The following is a 23564-nucleotide window of genomic DNA, read 5'->3' on the forward strand; positions in this document are numbered from 1 at the left end:
GCACAAGTAGTCTTTAAAATATGCACAAGTAGTCAGCCACGGGAATATCCTTATGGCGAACTACATACTCCTTCCCGCCTTATTTCCCTTCCTACCTCCTACTCCTCCTTTTTTTGTAACCCCTCCCTAGCTCAGTTTTTCTTCCCCATCCCCTTCTATTATTCCCACTCTGGTCAGCCAAGGAAGGTACAATGTATGCAAAATGAGATAGATAGAGGATTGTACTATGCAAACAAAGCTATATGAATTCCCTGTATATCTTTTCTGTAAGCCTGTGCCTTGTTGTTAAAAAATAATAAAAATCATTTATTAAAGGTGTGTTTGGTTCACAATGCAAAAATACAAATGGTAGATTTCTTTTAACCCCTACGCGCACCAGGACGTTATAGTACGTCCGTGGGGGAAGATACTTCCCACACGGGGACGTGCTATAACGTCCCGCTTCTGGTGCCGGTACCAGAAGCAGCTGCTGTCGGCTGTATATCACAGATGACATCACGCTCCAACACTCGCGATCGGAGCCAACTCCGATCGCGAGTGTTAACCCCTTACATGCATGACAACGGCGTGTAAGGGTCTACCCATTATGGATCAGATCCCCCGTGCTACTTACCGGGGGATCCAATCCACTTCTGGGCAGCCCCGAGGTCTGCCAAGTGCCCGGAGCTGCCCAATGTTCTTAGCAGTCAGACCCCTTTGGGTCTGACTGTAAACTGTCTGAGCATGCAAACGCTCTACAATGAATGAAGTATTGTAGAGCAGTGTTTTGAACTTGAACCAGTGATCAGAGCATCGCTGGTTCAAGTTCAAGTTTGTGTAAGTTAAAAAAGGTAAAGTTTAGACATTTGAATAAATGAAAAATAAATACCGTATATTCCGGCGTATAAGACGACCTGGTGTATAAGACGACCCCCCTACTTTCCTGTTTAAAATATAGAGTTTAAGATATATTCGCCGTATAAGACTACCCCTTTTCCAACGCATACAAAACACCGGTAAAAATTAAAAAAAAAAACAGATTTGAATTTAACATGGTCCTTTTTTTAATTTAAATTCTTATGACATGCAGGTATATAGCAGGAAAACTGTCGCTCATAAACATAAGGCATACAACAACAACATTACCATCGGTATGCATAAAAACATTGAACACCATCCACCAGTGCCCATAATTAATGTCCCCCATCTACCAGTAGCCATAATTAATGTCCCCCATCTACCAGTAGCCATAATTAATGCCCCCACCCACCAGTAGCCATAATTAATATCCCCCCCCTCACCAGTACGCATAATTAATGTCCCCACCCCCAGCAGTAGCCGTGATTAATGTCCCTCCTACCAGTAGCCATAATCAATGTCCCCCAAGCAGTAGCCCCCCCCCCCCAAATAGAAACAGGGCCCCATAGATTTAAGCAAAATAAAAAAAATAAAACTCTTACCTAGTTATTCCGCTCCTCTTCGCGCTCTCTCTCTCTTCTAAAGATCGGCGCAGGCGACGGCTGATGATGCATCTGCCAGGTCAGGTGCCGGGTCATAGACCTCAGCAGACCCGGCGCAGGCAGGCGCGTCATTAAGCCTGTGCCGGCGTCTATGGATGAGGTGGGTGGGGAGGTGGGTGGAAAGGTGGGCGGATCGGGGGCCGTTCAAATTTTAAATTGTGACAGCTCCGGGCCCTCCTGATCCAGCGCACGGACAAGATGCAGAACAGTCCGTGCGCTGTAACAGGCAGGCCCGCAGCTGTCACAATTTAAAACATCTGCCTGCGGTGCTGCGCCAAGTTATCAGCGCAGCACAGGGGTCAGGTGCGGGCCTCGGTACCACGATCGGTACGCCACTGTTGAGGCCAGCGCTGTGAAAACACCCGCGATCGGTGCTAGCACCGATCGCGGATGTTACCGGTAAGCCTTTGCTGCAATCTCCATGCAGCGCGACCCGACCGCCGCCGTGAATACATGGTGGGCGGTCGGGATTACCGGCGTATAAGATGACCCCAGAGAAGACTTTTCTGTCTTCAAAAGTCGTCTTATACGCCGGAATATACGGTACATTAAAATATAAGCCCTTAAAATGTCACTTTCCCATAAAAACACTTAATAAAGTATCAAAAACACAAATACACATCCCCCCCCACATATTTGGTATTGCTGCGTCTGTAACAATCTGTATAATAAAACAAAATCGTTACTGGACCTGCACGCTAAACGCCTAAAAAAAAAACGCAAAAAATTTTCTGAAAAAAGATAATTTTTAATTAATCCCTTTCAAAACATGCTTTAACAACTCATCTCGCAAAAAATAAGCACCCAACCAGATTCATCAGCCAAAATATAAAAAAGTTATGCATATGAAAAGATGGTGATGCTAAAATGAACAGTATTTTCTCCAAATTAGTTTTTATTCAGTAAAATTGAATACAATACACAAAACCCCCACATATTTGGTATCGCTACATCCGTGACAATCTGCATAATAAAACAGAATCGTTATTGGACCTGCTAAGTGAACCTCGTAAAAAAACAACCTTAAAAAACTCTCCGAAAAAAAGCTAATTTTTAATTCATACCCTTTAAAAATGTGAACAAAGTGAAAAATATGTTACACAATCTAAAATAGGACCACTAAAAAGAACAACGCGTCTCGCAAAATATAAGCCCTTAACCAGATCTGTCAGCTGAAAAATAAAAAAGTTATGCATTTTGAAAAGACAGTGATGCTAAAATTAACATTTTCGCCAAATTACTTATTATGCAGTAAAATTTGGGAAAAAATGAGGTATTTTCTTAACCGTGCCGACCCATAGAATACAAATAATATACTATTTTTATGGTATGGTAAACGTCCAAAACAAACCCCCCAAAAAATCTTCCAAAAATTTGATGATTTTCATTTCCTCCACCAATAAAGAGTTAATAAAATCTCACCAATTAGCTATAGATGCCCCAAAATTATGTAACAGAAAAGCACATCTCATGTGGTAAAAAATAAGCCCCTATAGGTCCACATTAAAAAAAGAAAAAAAATTATAGCCTGTACAATGTGACATAGCAAATCTGATCTGGATGGCGTCTTCTTCCCTTCAATGCCCGGCCGTGTGCCCATACAGCAGGTTACCAGCACATATGGGGTATCGGTGTACTCGGGAGAAATTGGGTATCAAACTTTGTGGAGCCTTTTTTCATTTAATCCATTGCAAATATTTAATTTTCCACCCAAAATGAGTGTATTGTCAACAATTTGTAGACCGCACCTCCATTTTGTTTTAACCCCTATAAAACACAGAAAGGGTTAAAAAAACTTTTTAAAAGTGCTTTTTCATATGTTGAGGGTGTAGTTTTCATAATGGGGTAATTTACTAGTCTAGCTATTATTTAGGCCTCTCAACGTGAATTAAAAGTCGAGCAGGTCCATCTAAATTCGGGTTTTGGTGATTTTTCAAAAAATGCAAAAAATAGCACCCAAATTCTGAGCCTCATAACATTCTAGTAAAATATGTGGAATCTTAAATAACTATGGCAACATAAAGCATACCTTTGGGAAATGTAAGTTGTGAATCTATTTGGGTGCTAGGACTATCTGCTTCAAAAGTAGAGAATTTAGAACTTTGAAAATAAAGAATTTTTAGAAGTGCGAAAGACCCCTAGAATAGTAATGTGTATCATTGTTTGGGTACATCCACCACCCTTAGTCCAACTCTGTTTGTCACTGTGTCTTTCGTTTTTTTTTTTTGCTATGGCTACCTATCTACTGGGGAGCATGTGCTGGGGCTACATATCTACTTGGGCATGTGCTGTGGCTACCTATATACTGGGATGCATGTGCTGGAACTACCTATCTCTGGGAGGCATGTGGTGGGTGTCAGGATTTGGAGTAGTAAGCTCCTGGACCACCGCGGATGATGATATAAGCAGACACCTGGGACTGGAATCAAAGTGGCACCCGGTCTTCAGCAGAGCACGCTGCAAAGCACGATGGTCTTGCTACAGCGTGGTACAATCAGGTCATTCCACAGGTGCGACTTGTCCATGGTGGCAGCCAAAGTCGTTGTGCAGGATCTCTGGGCAGCCTCGTGGTCACAAACATACAGACGGTCAAGACAGGTGGCAATGATGCAGGGCCGGGGACGGTCAAGAGGTCAGGGCTGGCAGGGAAAGAGCAGAATCAGGAACAGGTCCGAGGCCACAACGGGAGGTCAATAATTGGGAAGGAAACACTGTGGAAAGCTTCCACATAGGCATGAAGCACTAAGATCTAGCAGTGAATGCTGGGAGCCGGTCTTTATAGGAACCCGGAAAGTGGGAAGCGCCAATCAGTGGCGCGCTGGCCCTTTAAATCTGCAGGTACCAGAGAGGTGAGTGTGCTCGGAAAGGGGCGCCGCCATGGAGTGGGCCGCGGGTGTCCCTTCGATCCGAGAAGTAGATTGCAGGGGTACCCGTGACACTGAGACTACCAATCTACTGCATGTGCATATTGTACGGCTCTTACGGAATAACATTTCAAAATATGTGGCATTAATGGCTCTCTCAGCCAAAAAGGTTCCTGACCCCTGATCTATACAAACAGATACTGTATATACTCTAGTATAAGCCGAAGCCCCTAATTTTACCACCAAAAACTGGGAAAGCCTATTGACTCGAGTATAAGCCGAGGGCCCTAATTTTGCCACCAAAAACCTGGGAAAACCTGTTGACTGTTGACTTGAGTATAAGCCGAGGGTCGGAAATGCATTGGTCACCCCCCCCATATATAGCCAGACAGCCCCCTGTAGTATACAGCCAGTCAGCCCCCAGTAGTATAAAGCCAGCCCCCTTTACTAGCCAGCCAACCCCAAGTTTGCTCAGCAGACCAAAATATACTTACATACTCACCTCCGGGTGTTTCTGATGTTCGGCGCGGCTCCCCGATGTTAGGCACAGCTCCTCTTCTGTCGTCTCTGCCATACAACGCTCCCTGCGGCTTCTCTTTTGTTTTCTGCCGGCTGGCGCACACTAAGCTGACGTCATAGTATACGCCGTGTGGCAGAGTGCATGGCTGCGTCTCTGCCGGCTGTTATAGCAGACAGAAGACATAAGAGGAGCTGCAGGGAGCGGAGCATTGCGGAGTAGACAGAAGAGGAGCCGTGCCAAGCATTGGAGGCGCCGGAAGGGGAGTATGTTAGTTTATTTTTTTTTTATTGACTCGTGTATAAGCTGACGTGAGGTTTTTTAGCACATTTTTTGTGCTGAAAAACTCGGCTTATACACGAGTATATACGCTATATAATTTACTGCTAACAGATAGGTTATAAAACTTCTACTGACATCTGCTTCCTAAATAAGAACGTTTTCCATTGTAGCGTAATATGTGTTGTCACATTCAAGGTGTTATGTTTTTTTATACCAGGCTGCCTTTATCCGAGATGTCATGATGCCAGGAGAGTGGGATGTTTGTGTTACTTCTTATGAAATGGTCATAAGGGAAAAATCTGTATTTAAGAAGTTCAACTGGAGATACCTTGTCATCGATGAGGCGCACAGGATCAAGAATGAAAAGTCAAAGGTCAGTCCCATCATACTGAATTGTGTGGTTCATACTCACAGGCAATACAACAAAAGTATACAAATGTATAAAAGCTTAAAACGTACAGAATCCTTCATTATTCACTAACAGGCAGTTGTTATTGTCTGTTGATGTAGTCACTAGTCTGTTTTACTCTCTGCACTTATACAGGGGTGCTGCTTCCTTCATTCACCATAAAGAGGGCTTACTTCTCTAGAGCAGGGCGGTACAACCCAGTATTATTGGGGGGCTATGGTATTATTTGAGTGCTCTTGGGTGTCTCCAGTATTATTAGGAGACTCTTAGGAGGCTCCAGTGTGATTAAGGGGCTCTGGGGTGGCACCAGTATCATTAGGGGCCCCTGGCAAGCTCCATTATTCTAGGGGGCTCTTAGAGGCTTCAAAATCATTATGGGCCTCTGGTCTTATTAGGGCGGCTTTCGGGGGCTTCAGTACTAGGGGACATTGAGTGGTCTCCAGTATTATTAGGGGGACTCTTTGGGGGTCTAGTATTTTTAGGGAACTCTGGGCAGTCTCCAGCATAATTAGGGGGCTCCAGGTTATGTGGCTCTGGGACCTCTATTTTTACCATTGTCTGCTCTGAGAATTTGTCTGCTCTTTATTATTGTTGTTTCCAGTTTTTCTTTTTTTTGTTTCTTGTTGTATTTATTGGCTATTCTGCTGTTTGTATTATTAAACTATTATTAGTAGTAAATAGTTGCATTATTTTAAATTTCCTCCTACCTGTCCAATATTGAAATGAATGTGCAGCCGGGAAAATATACAGCAACCAAACATCCTTAAAGCTCACATTAGATTTCTGGAGAACACTGAAGTTAAGTTTGGCTGCACACGACCACGCTCGAACCAAGCACAGTGGAGTGGAAAGGAGACCTTCCATCATAGTGATATATAATACAATGACCCCCTGTATGCTGGTGGAATAGCAGCACCGACACTGTTGCAGTGTTTTTGCAACTGGTCTATACACCCAAAGATGCATATCTAAAGAGGTTTTAGGGAATCATGCTTGTGGGTCTTCATCAGGCATGTGCAAGAGTGTGCTGCCCATTCCCAGATATCAAATTTATATATATTGTATTAGGTTTTAATAGATTTAAAAAAAATGAAAAATCACAGCCTTCAGCCCCTTCATGACTGATGGTCGTGGATGCCTGAATGTCCAGGTCAATTTTTGACGTTCTGCTATGCACTTCTTTAAATGACAATATCTCTGGAAAAGCTTTACACATCAGAACAAGTTTTACTTTTATATTTGTCATTTTTACAATTAAAGGTTTTTTTTAATAAGTAGTAACTTTTACCAAAATATGTTGTAAATATGTACAGAATTATTCCATCACCCTCTCCCAGGTTCGGCTACAGATGCAGAGGGTGCATGTACTTCTGCAAAGTGAAAGTCTTTCCTGCAGTTTTTACAACGCACTGATTTCAGCTGACTGGATGGGGGCACATTTTAAACACCTATATCTCCTGAACCCATGCACTTAGAAACAGAATCCTCCTGTCACATTAAAAGGAAGAATATCTCCATTAATTTGGTATGAGAATTGTGTATAGGTGCTTGACAGAAACAGAGATACCCCCCTCTTAATCGGACATAGAAAACTGTCAATAAAAATCAAACATTTTTAGTACAATTTTAGGAGTGGATATCTCTGGTTCTGTTAAGCATCAATACACAATCCATACATAATATTAGAGGGGTGATTGTTTAATATGACACAGGAATTGTGTTTCTAGGTGCCAGGGTTTAGGAGATATTACCGTTTGAAGTTGGTCACTGTCATGAACTTTATAAATGTCCATTCTGCACAGGGCATGTGCAAATGTGACGTATAAAACTGTATGGCAGCCGTGAAGGAGTCAATGTAAAGTCTAGCAGTAGATAGTCTACAGTATGTCACTTCTGTGGAGCCAGAACTCCAAAGTTTCCAACTGTGCCACAGTTACAACCGTAAATGTAAATGTATTCGATGTAAAATTGGTTTATACTAAATATATATATATTTTTAGAAGTGTCAAAATGTCACATATGTCACAAATGTTTTGTTGTGTTGCTCTTCTCTTTAGCTATCTGAGATTGTCCGAGAGTTTAAAACCACAAACCGTTTACTGCTGACGGGTACACCGCTTCAGAATAACCTCCATGAATTGTGGGCATTACTCAATTTCCTTTTGCCTGATGTGTTTAACTCTGCAGAGGTAAGTATTCCTTCTTTTCTTTGAAATTCAGGCTTTTTAAACAAATGTACAAAACTGAAATTTAAAGGAACCTATAAGGGCAATTTGGGACACTAAACCTACCACAGGTCATTTTTTATTTCTGGGCCTTACACTGTCTGCGCCTTACAATGTTATTGCCATTACTACAGCATGTACAATGAAGCCTGGGTATACTATGCTGGCTACATTACAGCCGAACCAGGTGCCGGGACACCAGAGAGGAGCCTTATTAGGCTAATCTCTAGGTGGAGGATTAAGTTATGTTTTTTCTATAGCTGTTTTGGGAAATTATGCTTCCCGCCCGCTCCATAGGAACTCATAATTGTCCAGACAGGTTACCTTTAAATGTACAAAATTAGCAGAACTTAGCATGTAAATGTTCACACACATCCATGTGCAGACTGCATCTCTTAGAACGACCATGACTGTGTGAACTGACCTCAATGCATTATAGATATGCAGTAGTGGTACTGTACCAATCTGGCATAAATCTTACAGGCCAGTACAGTAGTGCACTACATCATAACTCAACCAGTGAGGTTGGCTCACACAGCTATGGTCAGTGCAGTGCAGATCGCGTTTCTCATACTGGACACAGAATTATAAAACCGTTCTTAGGCTATATTCACACGGCCGTATGGGGTTCCGTTCCGTAGCTGGGAGAAAGATAGGACATGTCCTATCTTTCCCCGGAATACGGCGCCGTGCGCCATATATCACTATGAAGAGGGGCGCCTACATGTGCCCGCCATGCTAGGGTACGGCGGGCACATGTTTGTATCAATGAGACTTACACTAGAATCAACACACAGATCAACAAGGTTTTCAAATAATCAGAAGGACCTGCACTATTGTTTTTATATTCCATTAAAAAGAAAGTTACTTTCAACTGCATTCAGCTAAATCCCTACACAATTCAAATGTATCCTGTGTGCACTGTGTAAATGCAGTCAGCGCATGACTGACAGTACACAAACCCATTATAGTTAGTGGTGTCATGTAGGTTTTTACATACAGTGTTGCAGCATAATTTTTTTCTTATCTGAATCCTGGTATCTCCCAAGTCAATAAGGCTACAAAAAATGGACATGACATGGATGTTATCCATGGGGAGTCCAACTTCCACAGTAGTAAATGAAAATAAGGGGGCTGCCTCCATTTTATTTGTGTATGACAAAATAAAAAAACCACATAAGGCCCATGGACCAGACACAGAACATAACACTGATGTATCACCACAAACACAGCACAAACATTTTTTGTAAAGAAACAAGTTTATATTAGATTATCCACAATCATAAAATAGAAACAACTAATTGTTTTTTATTGTTATATAAGTTTAGTTGTACTGTTTGTGGCAACTATCTGTTTGCACCATTTATTCTAATACATTTTATTTTACAGGATTTTGATTCTTGGTTTGACACCAACAATTGTCTTGGAGATCAGAAGCTTGTTGAAAGACTTCATGCAGTAAGTCTGATTGTATGGGGTTTTTCCTCTGACAACACTTATCATATCCAAAAAATGATGAGGGATGGGTGTCAGATCTTTGCAGGTCCAACTGCTGAAAATGGAGTATCTTGTGTCAATGGAGCAGTAATGTATATACTCTTATTCTTAGGACTCTGTCTTTATGTATTTTACCAGGTTTTAAAGCCATTTCTTTTGCGTCGTATAAAAGCTGAAGTTGAAAAAAGCCTTCCTCCAAAGAAAGAAGTGAAAATTTATCTGGGACTCAGTAAAATGCAGAGAGAATGGTAAGAAAGTGATTTTCCCCTCACCACATCTAATGAAAAAAGATGTTGTACCCTCTTGTATTTTGTAGCATGACGTTTTAGAATAGTCAGATTTTGTGATTTTAGAGAGTATATCCAAATTGAAATTCATTTTAAGTCTAGTCGCTATTGTAATATTGAACTCAAGATCATACACAAGCTGCAATACATTTACAAAGTGAACCTGTCTCACCTACTTCAGCTCAAGTTAAGTAATGCAAAGTACAAAATTGCACTAAAGTGAGTACACCACTTCACTTTTTTGGAAATATTTTATTATACCTTTCCATGGAACCACTTTGATACAATGTAAAGTACTCAGCAAACAGCTTGTATAATTTGGTTTGCTTTCAAAGTAACTCTATACAAAGCAAATAATGTCTCAACCACTGGAAACAAAAGTGAGTATAACCTATAATAAGTGAAAATTGCCAAATTGTGGCAAAGTATCAATATTTTGTGTTGCTCAAATTATTTTACAGCACTGACTTAAAGGGGTTGTCTGAGTGTTTTAAAAATGTAGGATCTGAACTGGGGAGGGCTTTTTAAAAGAATAAAGCTGTACTCAGCTCCTCCGGTGTTCCCAGTGTCCTGTGCTGTAGTCCATCAGAGCTCACCGGTCCCCTGTACCAGCGCTGTATAAGATGCAGGGATAGGAGACGGGTGGGAGCACGGCTCCGACAGGCTGAGGCACGGGACCCCAGAAGCGCTGGAGCAGCAGAGAACAGCTTTAATTTTTTTAAAAAGCCCTCCACAGCTCCTAAATTTTTATAACACTTGGACAACCCCTTTAACTCTCTTGGCATGGTATTGGTTAGAGCTTCACAGGTAACAGCTACTTGAATCCTCTTCCATGACGACATGATGGAACTGGTAGGTGTTGGAGGTCTTCTACCTTCTGTTTGAAAATGCCTCATAGATTCTCATAAGATTGGAGACATGCTTGGGCAGTTCAGTACCTTTACCTTCAGTTTCTTTAGAAAGACACTGGTCCCCTTGGAGGAGTGTTTGGGGACTGTGTCATGGATTACTTCCCTGTGAACCAGTTCCTTAAAGAACAACTTGTCATGTTAATTATGGACCTTTAACCAATTGAAAAACCTTATGGACCTGTGGTTTAGGGTCCCAAATCGCTCTGTTTCAGGGATGTACGTGGTAAAAAATAAAACCTTTTATACTAACTTAGATGCGAGCCTGATGACTTACATCGGAAGATCCTGTGCTGGCACCTTGTCTCGCCATGCTACTTGTGAAGCCGGGATAATGCCCTGGCTGCAATGTGCATGTGCCGTACCCACAGCACTTGTACAGTGAGGACTGGATGTACTACGCCGGCTTCACTAGCTGCAACCGGCAGACGCCGAAGGGACTGAGGGACGAGGTGAGTATAAAGTTTATACTGTATCACAATCATGAAATACTAGAATATGAAATAAACCTGTATGTTGGTTGTTAATAGAGAGTTGCTGAATGTTCTATTATTTATCATATTATAGTGTGTTCATTATGACAAGAAACTCTTTTGTAACCTTTTAGGTACACAAAAATTTTAATGAAAGATATCGACATTCTGAATTCTGCTGGGAAAATGGACAAAATGCGTTTGTTAAATATCCTAATGCAGCTGCGCAAATGTTGTAACCATCCATACCTGTTTGATGGTGCCGAGCCAGGTCCCCCTTATACCACTGACACCCATCTCGTCTATAACAGCGGTAAGATGGTGGCTTTGGATAAACTGCTTCGAAAGCTGAGAGAACAAGGTAAATATTGACCTCTTATTAGGGCACATGATTTCAAATTCACTTTATGTATGATGTTCTCATTGGAGAATCTGTCACTCGCTGATAGTGGTGATAAGGTTGTTCCTTTACTAGAGGTTCGGAGTCCTCAGTTTGGCAACTCCGTCTAACCTGGATATGTTGCTTGATAGGATGCAAAGCAGCCAAGCATATAGGCATGGGTGTAATTGGCTAGTCCTAATTTATTTATATTCCCCTAATTATGTTTACATCATTCTTTCTATTTCTCTGCATCTTTCTATCTCTATGTCTTTATACCCCCATTCATCCATGTTTCCTCCACTTTTTATTCCGCCCGCATCTCTACACCCCTATCTCTGTTTCCCCTCCTATTTCTCTCTATTTCCCCCTCCCCTTATTCTTCTCTGTACTCCCATCTCACTGCACCCGTCTTTGTTTCCCCTCGTATTTCTGTCTATTGTCCCCACCCATCCCATTGTTCTTTATTCTTCCTTCTCTCTACACCCCTGTCTTTCCTCTCCCCTCCTATTTCTCTCTGTACCCATCTGTTCTCTATGGCCCCATCTTGTTGCCTCCAATGTATTTCTCTGTGCCCCTCTTCTTTCTGTGTTTTCATCTGTAAACTAAAACAAGCAGCTTCCATGAACTGGATAGATGACCGTCCATCTATGACGTAAGCTCCATAATGTCCTACCATTAGCACCAGTGGCTAGGCTAACATAGATTTTTCGATCTTGTTAAAAATTTGAATGGGTGACCAGGTCCTACTGCTGTCTATATATGTAACAGAGAATAGGCCACATTTTTTAAAGTGTTTGCACCAGTTTTCTGCACTGAAAAGATCATGCTAACTGCTTGCACATGTATTTATAAAGTGTCTGCACCAGTTTTTGTGTCATGGCTACACTGTGTCCGACAAGAAAAAATGTGCAGCAAAAGGGGGGAGTTACTGCTTAGTCCAAGTTTGCGCCACATTTATTACTGACACGCATCGCAGTAATGAACAAAGTCCACCAAAACAAAATGCAGCAGTGCAGGGGACGCCAAATTAATGAAGACTGGCACACTCTGCACACTCCACAGGCAAACTGCACATAATACAGTTTTTACCAGTTTCGATAAATGTGGACCAATGTATGCAGAAAAAGAGGTGGCCTGATCGCCTCCCAAAACTTCACATTTAAAAGTCAAATATTCAGTGCATATTCAGTAAATAGGTAATAATGTGACAATTATAAAGGATCTGTTCTTATAAGTCTGAATTGTGCTGTGTTATAAATCCATGGATAACTGGGTGCAATCATCCTAGCCCAGTAAACTTGTCAGATAGAACAGACAGGTGCTCTTTAAGTTGAGAAGGTTTTGGCTGCAGCGTGACGATACAGTAAGAAGATGAAGTACCTGTAATTTAGAGTTTGTCAGGAAGAGAATAATAGCCACATACTCCCTAAATAGCGCCATTTATCACATGATAACATAGCAGCGAGAGCGGCGTGTTCCTACATGGGCATAGTTTGCATGTTTGTGATTTTTTTTTTTGTAATAAAACTGTTCTAGCAAATATCTCTGTTATACTCTTTTATGTAAAATTCAGTGAAGTAGGAAAACACAAAAAAATAACCGGCGTAGGGTAGATAAGAACAGAGCAGGCCCTCATTATCACATTGTTGAATAAAAATACGTGAACATGAAATTCATACATCACCGTTTGATTACAGGTAACATCTGGTGCTACATTTTATTACAGGTAAACGAACACAGGAGAAAAAAACCATGAAACCTACAGTTTTTGGGTTGATTCTTTCCCTTTACACTAGATGGCGCTGTGGCACAGGGATCCTGCCATTGATCTTGCGGCAGAGTCGGTTTCGCAGCCTTTTTTTGTATAAAGCTGTAAATCCGCCCCTGTCTTCAGAACATTTTAATCTGATTTATTCTATACATTACGGAATATATTAGAATACATTTTGTTGAAGTTGCCAGGTCTGATATAACATTTAACAATGCCTTCATATTCTACAGAATAACAAAACATACATTAACACCAGAATCCATTTATATGATTGCTTCTGTGAACAAAAAAAGCTTTCATGGTATTCATGTACTTTTGTAGGATGATAAATGTGCACAATTGTAGCAATCCATATATTTCATTTCTGCAGGTTCAAGGGTTCTCTTATTCAGTCAGATGACCCGATTGCTCGACATTTTGGAAGATTACTGCATGTGGCGTGGCTATGAGTACTGTCGCCTTGATGGACAGACGCCACATGAAGAGAGAGAGGTAATATTAGATAGCTTTCATCTGGAGACCTACAGAGCGCACAGTCCTGGATATCTCCCACTGAGGACTTTGTAGGTCATGATGCTTAATGGACCTGCTTATCAGCAAAGCAAGACAGCAAGGAGACATATTTCTAACATCTGATTTTTAATAGAAAAATAAATGCATACAGCAACATTCTATAATGACATTTTTTATGGTAAATCCTGGCTCTATGGATCCTGGCACTATGTACAATTTCCTCAGCTCCTCCTGCACTATAACAGTTTGCTTGCAGATCGGACATAATGTACAATCTGCTCAGCTCCTCCTGCTCTATAACACACTGCTTGCAGATAAGACACAATCTACAATATACTCAGCTCCTCCTGTTCTTCAGCACGCTGCTTGCATATAGGACACTGTGTACAGTCTGCTCTTTTCTTTCTCCTCTATAACATGCTGCCTGTAGACAGGACACTACATACAATCTTTTAAGCTCCTCCTGCTCTATAAAATTTTACTTGCAGATAGAACACTTTGTGCAATCTACTAGGCTTATCTGCTCTCTAACATGCTGCACTGCTCCTTCTTCTCTATATCAACCAGCCAGCAGGGAGGACAATTTCCTCAGCTCCTCCTGTACTACAACAGTTTGCTTGCAGATAGGACTCTATGTACAAACTGCTCCGCTCCTTCTCCTCTATAACATGCTGCCTGCATATAGGACATGGTGTACAATCTTCTTAGCTCCTCCTGCTCTACAGCATGCTGCCTGCATATAGGACACTGTGTACAATCTGCTCCACTCCTTCTCCTCTATAACATGCTGCCTGCAGATGGGACACAATATACAATCTTCTCAGCTCCTCCTGCTCTACAGCTGGTGGCCTGCATATAGGACACTGTACAATCTGCTCTGCTCCTTCTCCTGTATAACATGCTGCCTGCAGATAGGACACTGTGTACAATCTGCTCAGTTCCTCCTGCCATATAACATGCTGATCACACTTTTCATGCTGGCAGGTTCCTTTTCATGCTAAATGCACACATTTTGATTACCTTTCAGATATGTGACAGAAGGTTTGTAAAGCATGACATTTTAGCTCACCTTGTCCTGATCTCAGACATATGGCTTGTTTTCCAGGTGGACACAGGTAATGCAAGTGAGAGATTCAGCCCAGGCTTACATCCTCCCCTCCATGCTTCACATGTCATTCTCAGTAGTATTTTGTGCATGTACAGTATTCTGCTTATTTTGCACATCCATGTTCCGATTTGGATGCAGATTTTAGAAGTCTCATGCTACGGATTTAACAATCTGATGCATGAGACAGTAAGAAAACACCATCAGGGGCGGCACTAGGAAACTTATCGCATGTAGTGTTACAATTAAAGTTTCTATTATTGCAACAGATGGAGCCTGTGGATTGGACAGAGTTGTTGCTTTCATAAACATACTTTGTATTGATATCCATTCTTATATACAGGCAGACCTCGGGTTACGTACAGGATAAGTTCTTTAGGTTTGTACTTTAGTGTAGATTGTATGCAAGTCAGAATAGATATATTTTATAATTGTAGCTCCTGGCAAATTTTTTTTTTAGCCCCAATGAAAATTGGAATGTCAAAAGTTTATGCCGTCAACAGGGATGGGAACAAGGATTATTGATAAAACTTAATTACAGACATCTTACAGCTGATCCTTGCTAAAGTAACTTCCAGAGAGCTTCACCAGTGGTCAGAGAGGTCTGTCTGTAACTAGGGGTCGTCTGTAAGTTGGGTGTCCTTTAGTCGGGGAGCGCCTGTATATCCATTATAAATAAGGGTCTGTTCACACCTTGGTTATTCCGTCAGTGTGTGGAGAACATAGAGATAAGGTATAATAGAAAGATTTGCTCCTGTTCTCTGGTCTATTAATGATGTAATAATTGACATGTGATCTACTTCTACACAAAGGAGAGAACTCATGAGTCTTCAAATAAACCATGAAAAGATTTATGTAAAGTCCAGAATCTTTCTCCTTTTTTGAGTAATTACTGACTTATTTTTGAGTTATTATGACTCCAGACCTTTTATAACTGCTGAAATACTGTAGGACAGTGGTGGCAAACCTATGGCACGGGAGCCAGAGGTGGCACTCGGAGCCCTTTCTGTGGGCACTCAGGTCAACACCAGAGATGACTCTAGGTATTTTCCTGCAGTCCCAGGCAGCCCAGGACTTGCTATGCACAGAGCTATTTTAAAGTGACAGGGCTACCTGGGACTACTGGAGGAGTGGGAAGGTGTGGACAGATCTGGATTATCATTGTAGCTTCTGTTCTGGCCCTGACAATTCTTCCTGTTTATGGGACCTTGGAGGGAAACTACAATGATCACCCAAATTTCTCCTATTTTCTGCTTTATTGGTGTCCTTAGGGTGCTGGTATGAATGAAAGCTGTGACAGAGCAGGGAGTGTACATCACTAATTCAATTTCTGTGTTGGCACTTTGCGATAAATAAGTGGGTCTTGATTGTAGTTTGGACACTTGGTCTCTAAAAGGTTCGCCATCGCTGCTGTAGGATTTGCCATTGCTACCTCTTCTGTGGTCTGACCTCCCAGTAAGGGTGATGCCATACATGGCTTTTTTTTGGTCTGTTTTTGACCGTTTACCAGGTGCTTGGCTGCTTACAACCTGTTTATCTATTAAGATAATTGGGTAAAACTGACAAAATGGTTAAAAACGGATGCATTTTCAAAAATGGATGCGTTTTTAAACGGACTGAAAACGTATGCTTAAAAACTGACTAAAAACGGCATGTGTGGCATCGCCCTAAGAACCCTTACCTAGATAGATATGTCTTCTGCTCCTTCGTACCGTTCTAGGAAGTATGATATTCATACATGTTATGGGTCTTTCAGGCTTCTGTGCCAGAGTCGGTCATTCCAACATTAAGAATGAGTGAGGAGCACTAGTTTTCCCCCAGAACCAATTGGGAAATTTCTTTATCACAATCTTCCATTACAATAAGGATTTTCAGTTTTATCATCAAGTTTATGAGGTAAATCTGTTCTAGTTGCCCATGGAAACCAATCAGAGCTCAGCTTTAATTTAATAAACAGTGGTGGGAAAATAAAAGCTGAGCTCTGATTGGTTGCCATGGGCAACTAGAACAGTTGTGCTCTAAGAGACTTATGATAAATCTCCCCCAGACTTGTATGTGATATGTCATTGGTAATGTAACGTGAAGATTTAGGATGTCGCCTGTGATGAAGGTTACCGAATGCCTATGGTGGAAAACTTCATGCCAATAGCTAGAGGATATGTAGACATTTCCATTCATAGATGCTTCTAGGTGACATGAGAAGTGACATGTGAGAGTAATGCTCCGTGCTCCAGGATCTCTATGGAGTGAGTGTTCCTCTGCCAGGATCATTCATGTATACGGGAATACACTCGAGATAGGGTAATGTGTAAGGCTGGACATATTTATCAGATAAATCTGGTGTCTGGTCTACGATTCTGCCTTTGCACAGGGATACAGAAAAAGGTGAATAATCTCTCTCTCTCTCTGAATACTAGGAAGGAGAGGGGTGCACAGTTACATCTTCACACAGAACTTAAAATAATGCTGCCTTTGTTTTCACATTCTGTTATACCCAAATATCTACATAATACATTTTACTATCCATTTTGCAGAAATAGAAAACACAGACATGCAGCTCTCACTGCTATGCAGTAGTGATCACTGTGGAGGAGGGAAGCTAGAGTCAGACACAGACAAAGCTGTAGGTCAAGGGGGCACTTGAAAGGGGCCATATAAATGTATTGGGGTTGTGGTGGGGGAGGTAGTTGAGGTAGATAGACAGAACTTGTTGAAAGTTTGGACACAGCTGTGTATTCATTGTGTAGAGGTAGAGGTTGGCACAATGAGGAGAACAGAGCTAAATATATGTAAATCGATATATGTGTTCCTGTATACAGGTGGTCCCAACTTAAAGGGAACCTGTCACCACATTTGCACATATACAGCCAGTGACAGGTTCCTATAGAGCCTGACTGACACCATATTTTAGCTAAAAATTGTTTCGCTTACATCCACATGAATCACCTTTTATCTTATATTACCTGGCATCAGAGGGGGCGTGTCCTGCTCATCCGGCCCCTCCCATTTAATACTCCCATGCCTTATGCCTACTTGCTGGTCACAGTTCATGTCATGTGACCAGGGTGACATCATTTCAGGTTCTTTAGCCTCTAAACAATAGCAAACTGTACCCCATGCATGTATCTGACCACATTAAGTCACAGCAGCTTCCATGGACTTCTACTCCTCTCCATTCTCCATGGAGGCTGCTGTGATTTCATTTAATCACATACATGGTGTACAGTGTGCTATTCTTAGAAGACTGAGAGACCTGCAATGATGTCACTCTGGTTATATGTCATGAATGTAACACAAGTCACCATGAAAAAAAATTGACACAATGGGGCAGATTTACTTACCCGGTCGCGTCGCGATCTCGTGGTGCATTGTCCGACGAGGATTCGGGTCCGGCGCGATTCACTAAGATCGTGCATCCCAGTTCCTGCATGTGTCGCTGCTGCGCCGATGTCCGCCGGAGTTCACCTTCTTCTTCCCCACTCCCCTGATTTCTGTCACGTGCAAGCCGGCACTGATGCGGCACAATCCGATTGTGTGCGCCAAAAACCCAGGGCAATTCAGGGCAAAAGCAAAATATTTGGGAAACCTGACTAAAGAGCCCCACTATTTCCCATCTGTAGATAGAACTTTATATGTCTGTAGTTGAATATAAGGAGGCAGATCAGTGATTTGAAGAAACACAAAGCTGTCAGTCAGAATAATGGGGTGTGGTTCACTGCCAGCCTGGGAGAGAGAAGAGTCACCAAACATGAGTCAGAAAAGCTAATTTGCATATTAGAACAAGTTAATTAAGGTACTCACTAGCAGCTAATTCTAGGTGATATGGGGAGGACTTGTAAGTCTTTATCAGCAGGTATTGTTAGTCAGGGGGGGGGGCAAAATCTGGTGACAGGTTCTCTTTAAGGCAGACACCACCTAGTTACAGATGGATCTCTCTGCCCACTTAGACCTCTGGTGAAGATCTCTGGATGCTCCAATGCAAACAGAGGCTCCAATGATCATCTGTATGGTGTCTGTAATAAAGCTTTAGTGATCATCCTTGTTCCCATGACAGCACAAAATTGAAATCCAATTTAAATTATAAATCCAATTGTCACAGGAACACATTTTTTTCCTGGAGATATAATTATAAAATATACCAGTTTCGTATTACATACAAATTCAACAAACCTAAATAACCTATCCCAGTGATGGCCAACCTTTTAGACGCCGAGTGCCCAAACTACATCCAAAACCCACATATTTCCGATGCGACAATTTAAACAGTAACTTATTACTCCTGCTCTGTCACATGTTTAAATTGTATGAGCACCTGAGGACACCAATACAGTAGAAAGAGGGAGAAAAAGCTTTCGTTATCATTGTAGCTTCCTTCTCGGGTCCTGGGCTTCCTGGGACTGCAAGAGGCCTTGAGTCCTGTCTGGCAAAGTCTGCGGTGGGGTGATGGCATGGTGCCCTTAGAGAGGGCTTCGAGTACCACCGCTGGCACCCGTGCCATAGGTTCGCCACCACTGTCCTATCCTGTAGGTAACCCGGGGACCTCCTATACTAAATTTGAATATATCAATTAAAACCGTCCTGAAGTAAAAAAATAAAAATATTTTTTGATTTTTGGAAATGTCCCCCAGCCCTTTATGCACGATTGCAGTATATTTTTTTGTTTTCTGTATGGTTCTATGGAAAAGTAGAAAATTATTAGCTTTAAATATAAAAACTAACCTGTCTGTAATAACCTCTTTTCCAGGAAGCCATAGAAAGATTTAATGCGCCTAACAGCAGCAAATTCATCTTCATGCTGAGTACCCGCGCCGGAGGCCTTGGAATAAATTTGGCGACTGCTGATGTGGTGATTTTGTATGACTCAGACTGGAACCCTCAAGTCGATTTACAAGCAATGGTAAGAAATAAAACTTTCCATAGTAGTCTTTTACATGTTTTCTAATATTTTCTTCCTTGGAATTACAGGTTTATGCACAACATTCAGAGAAGGTCCTATCCCTGCCCCTATTATGTGGCTTGTTCTGTTATCGGCATATATTGGATCATGGCTCCACTGTTCACAGCTCTGAGATACACATGAGGCCTTAACAGGTTGTTAGTCTAGGAAAATATTTCTTTAAAACAGACTCAGAGTGGTTTAAAAACATGTAGGAAGCAATACTGATCAGGGTTCTCCCACATTGGGGCACATTTACTTACACGTCTGGAGGAATTGTCTGATGATCATGCACTCTTCCGCTATTCACTATGATCGTGGGCCCGATATCCTGCATGTCGCTTCCCCGCTCAGGTCCGCCGGAGTTCACCTTCTTCCTCTGGTGCATGTAAGTGCTTGATCTTGCGACACAATTTGAAAGTTAAATCCCGCACTCAGTCCGAATCAGTCAGATTGTCCGACGGCACGGCCCCCAATTTCTGTTGCTTGAATGCCAGCGCAGCCGTGCCACAATCCAATTGCGTGCAACACAATCCCCTGTTAAATATCTGTCCCAGCCATTCAAAACCCGAAAACCTCGGAAAGTCCGACCAAAGTGAGTCTGCGGACCCTTAGTAAATAAGCTCCATTGTGTTTTTATAAGTTTTCTCTCCCTACAGAGAACTCCTTTGGTTATGTAACTAATGTCAGGTTAGGATGGTGAGAAGAAATTGACAGTTTTCTATCTTTGCTGCTGTCCGCAGTGCTGAAAGTAGAACATCAAATTACATTGGGGCACATTTACTCAAGTCCATGCACCAGTTTTCTTTCGGACTTTGCACTTTCTGCTATGTGCAAACTGCTTTAACATGTATTTATAAAGTGTTTGAGACACATGTGTTGCACACGACCAATTGTGTGTTACGGCTGCGCTATTCTTCATGCGAAACAAATTTCGTCATTGAAATGGACGTTCCAGTGCCCAGTCAGACCATGCGCCACATTTAACATGCAAAGTCCGAGAGAGTGTGTCCCAAGGCCCATGTGAAAGGTGAAGCAAAAAGAAAATCATGAATCAGGTGCCCTCTGCACACCACACAGGCACACTGCACATAGTACAGTTTGCACTGTTTTTAGAAAATGTGCCCCATTGAATTGGTTTGTCCATTGGAGGCATGCTTCACGTAATTTTGTTTTGTTTTTAAAATCTTTTGTTTTTTTTCTTTTTTTATCGCAGTAAACAGTATCAATATAAAATACATCAGACATTGTTGGGTACCAGTCATAGTGATCAAAATATATAACAGCAATTTACCATTAGCTTGGCAAATATGCTTCCAGTAGAACATACACAGTGAGAAAACTTCTGTACATATATTGTTAACATAAACAATAACATATTTTGTGGGACTTGACTACCTAGTAATGGGGATGGGCGGGTAAGGGCCCAAAGGAAGGACTAACTGGACGGATTTATGGGTTATATGGTATAGGGAGAGGAAATGGGAGAAGCTATTCTCGTCTTCAATGAGGAGGAGAGGATGGGGTATAGGGTCGTGTGGGTGGGGGGTGCTTCACATAATTTAAACCTAAACTATACAATATTCCAAAAGTTATACCTATACAAGACTCCAAAACGTATATCTACAGATCACCACACCAAGCTATCCCACATATACCAGACAGACGAAGACCAAAAGGAAACTCTTCTGTTTCATAAATAGGAGCCTATTAATATGTTTGACACATGAAACTGTCTAAATACATAGAGCAAATGTGCTTAATTTAAAAGAGACCTTTATAAGGACATTTATTAGATGAACTGCTGCATCTAGAGGGTATGGCCAGACATAGCTGCAGCTATAGATAGATGGTAGCCCCTTGCATGGTATTGTTTGATGGTAACATGCTGGAGTGTTTGACACTACCACTAGATGTAAATAGTTATTCATATGTTCTGGAATAAAATGTTTATGTATAGATCTCTATGAATGAAAATGACAATGAATTATACTTATTCTTGTGTCTAGCCCTTGTAAATGTCTATTTTGTGTAACTTTAAATTGTAATACAACATATGCCTTAGCATTCCCTTTATATTTGTATCTGCAACAGGATCGAGCCCATCGCATTGGCCAGACAAAGACAGTGCGAGTATTTCGCCTCATTACTGACAATACTGTAGAAGAGAGGATTGTGGAGAGAGCAGAGATAAAACTCAGACTGGATTCTATAGTCATACAACAAGGTATCTCCCTGTAATAGTTGTTCATTTTGTTAGATCTTACTCCAGAATTTTTCTTCTAAGAGTAAAAAAATGTTGGCTTAGAGGACATCTATCACCAGATAAAGGATTGTAAACCAAGCACACCGACATACTGGTGTGCGCCCCCTCTGGTAGAATCTGATCTTCTTTTAGCTTTTTATGCCCTGGTTTTTACAAATAGGCTTTAACAAAAGGGTTTTAACATTACACAAATGACCCTCAGGCTCATTTGCATAATTTTAAAGCCCTTAAAAAAAAAAAAACAATGGCATAAGCTGCTAAAATAACAGCAGATCCTACCAGACGGGCACATACCAGTATGTCTGTATGTTTGGTTTACAATCCTTGATCTGGTGATGGATGTCCTTGAAAGAAAATCTATAAAGTGTTGTGCAGTGCAAATAAACTCAAGATATAAGACCGCATTTAAAGGACTTCTACCACAGATTACTCATGGTAAAGTGTCCTAAATAGGCTGCTCGTTATGTCTAGGGGATGGGGGGACAGTGTTTTACATGTAATTCTGCACCATGTCATTGGTTTCAAGTAAATGTTTTTTTAGCAGAACTGAGACACAGCGATGAGACTAATGGGAGATTTGGATAGAACTAAGGGAAAGGAGAAGTGAATATTACATGTATATCATTATTTACAAAAAAAAACTAATAAAAGTAAATACAAGGTACATCTTTTATCTTCCATATGTAACATACATAAATATTTGTATGTTAAAAAACAGGCCTAGTCCCTTTTTGCTGCTGCAAAATGCGAAAAAAGGCGGCACACTATGCTCCACCGTTTTTCTCATTTCGCATCATTCACTAGAAGTTGAAAGCCTTCATTGCTGTTGTGCACCCAGTAGGTGCGCTGATCATACCTACCTGTGCAGCCCTTTTTTGAGTAAAGTGATAGGCTGGCTCCTCCTACTTAATTGTATTCTAGATAGAGCCGGCCATTCCCGTAATGGTATCATAACTATTGACTGAAATGTAATCATATCCTTGAGATATTGTATGCTAAAAGATTGAGAGAAGTTAAGTGAATTATGGTGGGAAAGAAAGTTATTATGGAATTTCAGATAATGCTGAGCTATGCAGACAGACAGGGACATTCACAACATTCTGCCAAAAATCTTTTTTGTGAAAAGGGGTTTACGAGAATCACAATCAGGATGTACAGTGTTGGTAAAATACTTGTTATCTTTTAACTCTAGGACGACTGATCGATCAGCAGTCAAACAAGCTTGCAAAGGATGAAATGCTGCAGATGATTCGTCACGGAGCCACACACGTATTTGCATCAAAGGACAGCGAACTTACAGATGAAGATATTACTACCATTTTGGAAAGAGGGGAAAAGAAGGTAGCATTGCTATTTCTATGATAGTAATATTAAATATTACAGAATAGCTGGGCTTCATTGGAGGGAGCGGTGATCAGTCCTATACACATCCTGACCCATTTTTGTGGGTTCTACAACCTAAGTAAGTTATAAGCTATACACAATTCTATGAATCTGTGAGGATCCAATTGTTGGGATCTCTGCTGATTCTGAGAACTTGGGTCCCTCTCTTAATTCTCAATTGGACTTTTGGAGGAAGACGACTAAGGCTTAGTTCACATCTTTATTCTGCAGGTTCTGTTAAATATTC

At 41.3% G+C, this 23564-nt stretch overlaps 1 protein-coding gene across 3 annotated transcripts in view; it reads left to right on the plus strand.

Annotated features, from left to right (window-relative positions):
- Positions 1-23564, plus strand: part of SMARCA1 (SNF2 related chromatin remodeling ATPase 1) — a 71663-nt gene that overhangs the window by 23489 nt on the left and 24610 nt on the right. For all 3 annotated transcript variants that reach the window (XM_072124186.1, XM_072124185.1, XM_072124184.1), the window contains exons 7-15: positions 5380-5535; positions 7629-7760; positions 9186-9254; positions 9432-9541; positions 11096-11322; positions 13485-13606; positions 19477-19629; positions 21763-21895; positions 23127-23275. In XM_072124186.1, the coding sequence (XP_071980287.1) occupies positions 5380-5535; positions 7629-7760; positions 9186-9254; positions 9432-9541; positions 11096-11322; positions 13485-13606; positions 19477-19629; positions 21763-21895; positions 23127-23275 (1251 nt within the window). The remainder of the gene's footprint in view (positions 1-5379; positions 5536-7628; positions 7761-9185; positions 9255-9431; positions 9542-11095; positions 11323-13484; positions 13607-19476; positions 19630-21762; positions 21896-23126; positions 23276-23564) is intronic.

The sequence above is a fragment of the Engystomops pustulosus genome, chromosome 9 (genome assembly GCF_040894005.1).
Source record: "Engystomops pustulosus chromosome 9, aEngPut4.maternal, whole genome shotgun sequence".
In the NCBI taxonomy this organism is placed as follows: Eukaryota; Metazoa; Chordata; class Amphibia; order Anura; family Leptodactylidae; genus Engystomops; species Engystomops pustulosus.